Source organism: Pleuronectes platessa, chromosome 11, assembly GCF_947347685.1.
Source record: "Pleuronectes platessa chromosome 11, fPlePla1.1, whole genome shotgun sequence".
In the NCBI taxonomy this organism is placed as follows: domain Eukaryota; kingdom Metazoa; phylum Chordata; class Actinopteri; order Pleuronectiformes; family Pleuronectidae; genus Pleuronectes; species Pleuronectes platessa.
The window spans coordinates 26,796,088-26,802,087 of NC_070636.1; the positions used below are offsets into that span (position 1 = coordinate 26,796,088).

Genomic DNA, 6,000 nt, shown 5'->3' on the forward strand with positions numbered 1-6,000 from the left:
ACTTATATGTTTCAAAATCCCAATATGAAATGGCAGACCATACATGCCTCTTGGTCATTGTCTATTTGGGAAGGAGTCATTTACATGAAATTAATAGTGATCCAAATGTTTTGGATACTTTGGATTGACGTGTATGACAGCCGGTTCCAATTCCTGTCAATATCCAGCAACTTTGCATAGACATTGAAGAGGAGTGGACCAATATTCCACAGGCTACAATCGATGGTTTTCTGAACCTTATGTGAAACTAGTTCAGTGCCTAACAAAGCTCCCCCTCAAGATAAACTGCACATTTTGGAGTGGCCTTTTATTTGGGTTTGGGCTGTCGCTCTCCAAGCAGAAGGCTGGTGGTTCGATCTGCATGCCAAAGTGTCCTCGGGCAAGAGCCCCAAATTGCCCCCTAATAGAAGTTGGATCACTGGAAGTCACTTTGGATAAAAGTGTCACATAAATAACATGTTATCTAATGTAATGTTATGTAATTTTGACCAGTCCAAGGCACGTGTGCAATAATCATGCTTTAAAATCAGCATTTTGTCCTGTCTCACATGGCAGGTGCACAGATTATCTTGGCAAAGGGGAGGTGCTCACTAATACAGATTTTATCAAATTTGAGAAAAAAACTTGAGAGAAATAAGCCTTTTGTTTGCATACAGGACATCTTCAATCTTTTACTTCAATTCAAGAAAAATGGGAGCGTTGTGAGTTTAGTTGAGTTGGTGGCGGTGGACTAGTGGCAGAAACTTGGACTATGGGCAGAAAAGGTCTGTGGTTCGTCTCTGGTTCAACTCCACGGAGAAACAACAAAAAGACGAACCTGGATTGATCTGTCCAAAAATCCAAGAGGATTCTCCCTACCCTGTCTAGTGCCTCTGAGCAAGGCACCTTACTCCCCCAACATCTGCTCCCCGGGCGCCGTACATGGTCGCTCACTGCTCTGTGTGTCCTGCACCAGATGGGTCAAAAGCAGAGGTTAAATTTCCCTACCTGCATGAGTGTGCCTGTGCATGTCTGTGCATGTGTTTGGGACAAATAAATGCATCTTAATCTTAATATGCATGGTCTGTAAATAGTTGGAATAGAAGAAAAGGAAAAAGGATTGGTTACCTTAACACAATTATAAATCATGACTAAATAAGTAATGGCTTGAAATAATAGATACTTAAAATGGAGAAGTGAGAGCAGGAGGGTGTGTATGACATGTCCATGTTGTTCTGATGGCATTAGTGCTGCAAAAATGTAAGTTATACTTTACAATTATTGCATTCAACGTCTATGAGGGGCCATTTCAGCATCTTGCCAAAGCACACTTTGGCATGGGCTGGGACTCAAGCTTCTGACCATCTGGTTGGATGACAACTGCTCTACCCCCTCAGCCACAGCCTCTCATACTGAATTTATAAAGTCAAAAGCTGAAAATGGCAAATGTTGGGATTGTGCGAGATGAGAGACAATGGGGAAACCATAAATAAAGGTCTGTCTCTTATACCAACTTGTAATAAATCAAAGCCTGGGTCTTACTGCAGTTGAGGTGAATAAAGTTCCTGTTAGAGTAACTGTTAGAGCCCCTTCTCCCTGCTGCATATAGGTATATTGTCTGAATGTGTGTGTGTGTGTGTGTGTGAATGACAACTGTAACTTGAAGCATTTTCTGTGGTCCTTAAGAACAGAAAAGTGCAGTGAAGCCATTATCTCTGTTCTCTGAACCTAAAATTGGTTGTCCTGAATAACAAAGTCATACTAAGCAAATTATCAACTGTCTCTTAGTTGGTAATTTTAAGCAACGTTGTCGGAACCATGAACACAGTTAAGTACATTTGGTTTTATTGACAGACAAAAGTGACAGACAAGACAATGGAATATAAATGCAATTATAAGGATTGAAAAGAACCACTCAAATTGAGTTTTAATATTAAAAGTTGGCACAAGGACACTATTTTACAGCAGCCCTAAACAGACATGGAATCATACATTATATTTCCTCTGTTTTAACGTGATAACGAAAAAGATTCAGTTATCTTGTGGAAACAAGATAATTAACTCGTTATCTCGAGATATCGAACATTAGTTTTCCCGAGATAATGGGATAAATAACTTATTATCAGGAAATAAGTTGTAGCTGCTCAGTGATGAGGTTAATAACCAAATGGATGTCAGTTGGATTGTGCCGCCGATAAGGCCGAAGCCTTGCTAAGTGTCTTCTCAGATGAAGCACACTCGTGTATATAGGTTATATCTTAAAGCAAGGTATAAAGCAATGTCGGCCTTAGTCAGGCCTTGACACCTGATATTGCTACACTGAATGTAAGAGTTCCTGTAATGATGGGCTTTATGTTATTTATCCCATTATCTCTGGAAAACAAAAGTTTGATATCTCGATAACAATTAATCATCTCGTTATCAAGAGATAGCAACAGAAAATAACTAGTTAGACAGGAAAAACGAGGAAATAAACTGTATATGTCCGTTCAGGGCTTCCGTACTATTTAAAGAAACAAAGCTTTTTTATTAACTATTTTTGCACTGTTGTCTGATGATGATAAACAAGCTTTTGGGAATGTAGTCTGAAGTAATGTTACACTGTTTCAGATAGAAGAGGAGAGAGGGGGATCATGTGAGGAGGTTGAACTGACTTAAAAGTTTGTTCATAATCATGGAAAATATTAGTGTATATTTTGCTATATTTTGCTAAGTCATATAATTTAGGTGCTAAATGAACACCTATTTGTCAGAATTTCTATTTTGAAACCAGAGTGGACTCATAAAGTGAACACATAAACTACAATAACACAATTTCACTGATTTTATAAAAATGTCTATAGCTCTTTATTATTTCCCACTTGGTACCTTGATAAAGACAGAAGTTTTTATATCTGCAGTCTGAAACCCTATTTTCTCCCCTCTGTTTGCAGCCCTGCAGAGAGAACATATGATGGAAAGGTGCGGGTGACGGTGGAGGTAGTTGGCAAGGGCAAGTTTAAAGGAGTTGGCCGCAGTTACCGGATCGCCAAGTCAGCAGCGGCAAGACGAGCTCTGCGTAGCCTCAAAGCCAATCAACCTCAGGTCAATAACTGAGCTCCTCCTCTTCGCTCAGTATTAGCACCTAAGCTATTGACACTACAGAAGAAAATGCAACATCGACTTCCCAGCACAGACTGATGCAAACCCTGTATTCAGCCTGCAATGGCACAGCCAGGACAACTGTGTGAAGATGCAACAGAAGAAGCAGACTGAGCTCAAAACAGACAGAACAGTGGCTCTCTTACATTTTAGGTTTTCTTTTTTCGCGCAAACACAATCTTTATTTCCCTCTATTTTGTGTAATCACATGAGTACTTTATTAACATTTAGTCAATTGTTTAAAAAAAAAGGATGGGTCACAGTATCCTATTTCTCAGTTTTGTTTGTTAACCTTTATGTCAGTGAGTTGAGACTTATGCTTATTGTGTAGTATTAGACTGTATAATAGTAGTATCAAATTGTAAATCAAAGTAGGTAAGAAAAAAAAAAATATATAACTAAACTCCTCAGCCTCTGCACTAGCGCCAAGCAGTTTAGAAGTGGTTTTTAAACGCTAATAGCAGACATGGCTAACAGAGACCTCTGTCTGAAATCTGTCTTGAAATGGTATTCTAAATGGTATTTTTTATAATTTTTGCACTTATTAGGATCTGTTATATTTACAGCTGTGTGGTTAACTGACACCAAAATCATATTTGTAGCCGATGAATATATATAAAAAATGTATAAAGATTTAAATTGCGTAAATGATATTCTTGCCTTTGATGCTAAAACTCATCCTCATACTGAAACATGAATAGGGATTTCAACATTCCCAGTTGCTGTACTTTAAATTAATTTTTAACAACTGGATGGCTTCTATACATTTTCTATGGCTGTAACTCAAAGTGAGTGAAAGCAACATTGGATGTTTTTGGCATTATCTTAGAAATTTGGCTTAATATGTTTTTTGATATCAAGAATGGATGGAATTGAAATATTAATTCTTACTCTGTAAATATCTTTACAATGAGCAACTCATTCAGTTTTGATCTAAAAAGAAAGACCTATGAGATATAAAATATACCATATGCTGCACCATTTTCTACAAATTGGATACTTGTGTATAAGATGCATAGAATCTTTACGAATACAGCAAATTCATTTCAACACACTAGTATTCCTCACATCCCATACCAACCAAAGCTATAGCAGATTTGATACTTTAAGGCTTAAGTCGATTCCTTGGGATAAGGATACCAGAATTTTCTTTTTTTTCTGACAAATTTAGCCTCTCACTAAATGTCTTTTGTTTTTCATCAGAAAGCCCCTTTTTCACTTGAATACCTCAGTTAATTGCATGCTTTCTTTTTTCTTTTGTTTGGTGCTATGTTATTGTATTAAGCTTGAATTTCTCATCTTTTTGCACTGTAACTATAATACCTCTTTATTATACTTTTTTTAATCTGTTTTATTTGGTTGTCCTGTTTGTCAACCTTCAATCTGTAAAAGATTTGATTTATTTCTAGTGTTAAAAGAATCTTTTTTTGAATTCTGTGTTAATTGAACAGAAATAATCTATCAGAAATGGGTCAGTGCTTGTAGAAGTAATCAGATTGCACTCTTAAACGTTAAATATACTCCAAAAAATAGGCAGAGCGGAAACGACTTGTGTTTTTTTCTTCCAATCTATGTTTATAAATAAGAGTTAAGAAGAAATAGTTGTTATTCCTCAGTTGTGTTTGTACAGCAATGTTAAATCTAATTGACAGTCACATTTGATTAATTGCAAATAGATTGTGTTTTTACCTGATGTATCAGTTAAATATAATATTGAACTGAAGTGATGGGGGACCTTGAACTTGCTATATTGTTTTTTTTTAATAGACTGAGGGGCAGCACAATTAGCTTTAAACAGAAAACAGGCAATATTATTCACCTGTTAAAGTTAGTCTTTTATGGTTAGCTCATTTTTTGTTTCCTGAAAACTGCTGCCGCAAGGAAAACGGGTTGATGAGAGTAGACTTGGCACATTTTATTATATAGGACTATATGGTGAATATCCCTTGTATAAACATACAAGGGATATTCACCATATAGTCCTATATAATAACATGTGCACTATGCAATAAACTGATTTTTTTTTATATGGTGAATATATTCACCATATATTCTTATAGAAGGCTTTTGGCACAATTTAGGTTACCAACTACCAATAGATGTTAGCAGGTGTTAGCGGCCGCCAGCAAGATGTTAGGGACATGACCTCAGTTGTGTACCTTAGCATCAAGTGTTTTGGCCTTGTAATCAACGATAGATGCCGAACTTGAGGATACTCCAAAGCTAAAGGAAGATATGACCGTCTACTGGCTTGTATGGCAGTACTATGAAAGCCATGTGGCCCGCTTCGTAGATCAGACATCATTACCTCTACACCTTTTGAACTACAGTAAAATCTGTCCCATTTTAGACATGGGATATGATGACGAATATCCCTTGTATTCCCTTGTATGTTCTACCGCACTAATTAATAATTACCACCAGTTGATGTTAGTGACCACCGGTAATCAAACCCCTTCTCAAAAAACCCACCCTAGACCCAGAGGTTTTAACTATCAGCTGTTCGAGTTCCTCCAGGAAAATAATATGTATGAAGACTTTCAGTCTGGGTTTAGATCCAATCGCAGCACAGAGACAGCCTTGGCAAAAGTCACTGATGACCTTGTAATAGCTTCAGATCAGGGATTTTTGTCTGTCCTCGTTCTGTTAGATCTCAGTGCACACAATTGAGCATCACACGACTAGTAACAGTTAATTAGCATTAAAGGAACCGCACTAAACTTTTTTTATCGCTTCTAATTCATGCAAATCAATGAGTCACCTGTGCGCACCAAAGTTAACTACGGTGTTCCACAGGGCTCTGTGCTAGGCCCAATTTTATTCTCATTATATATACTTCCACTAGGAAACATTATCAGGGCACACTTGGTAAATTTCCAC

General features: G+C 37.2%; 1 protein-coding gene across 3 annotated transcripts in view; it reads left to right on the plus strand.

Moving 5' to 3' along the window:
- dicer1 (dicer 1, ribonuclease type III) overlaps positions 1-4,861 on the plus strand; it is a 57,969-nt gene extending 53,108 nt beyond the window's left edge. For all 3 annotated transcript variants that reach the window (XM_053433806.1, XM_053433805.1, XM_053433807.1), the window contains one exon: positions 2,913-4,861. In XM_053433806.1, coding sequence (XP_053289781.1) covers positions 2,913-3,075 — 163 coding nt within the window. In that variant the 3' untranslated portion in view covers positions 3,076-4,861. The remainder of the gene's footprint in view (positions 1-2,912) is intronic.
- The last annotated feature ends 1,139 nt before the right edge of the window (positions 4,862-6,000 follow it).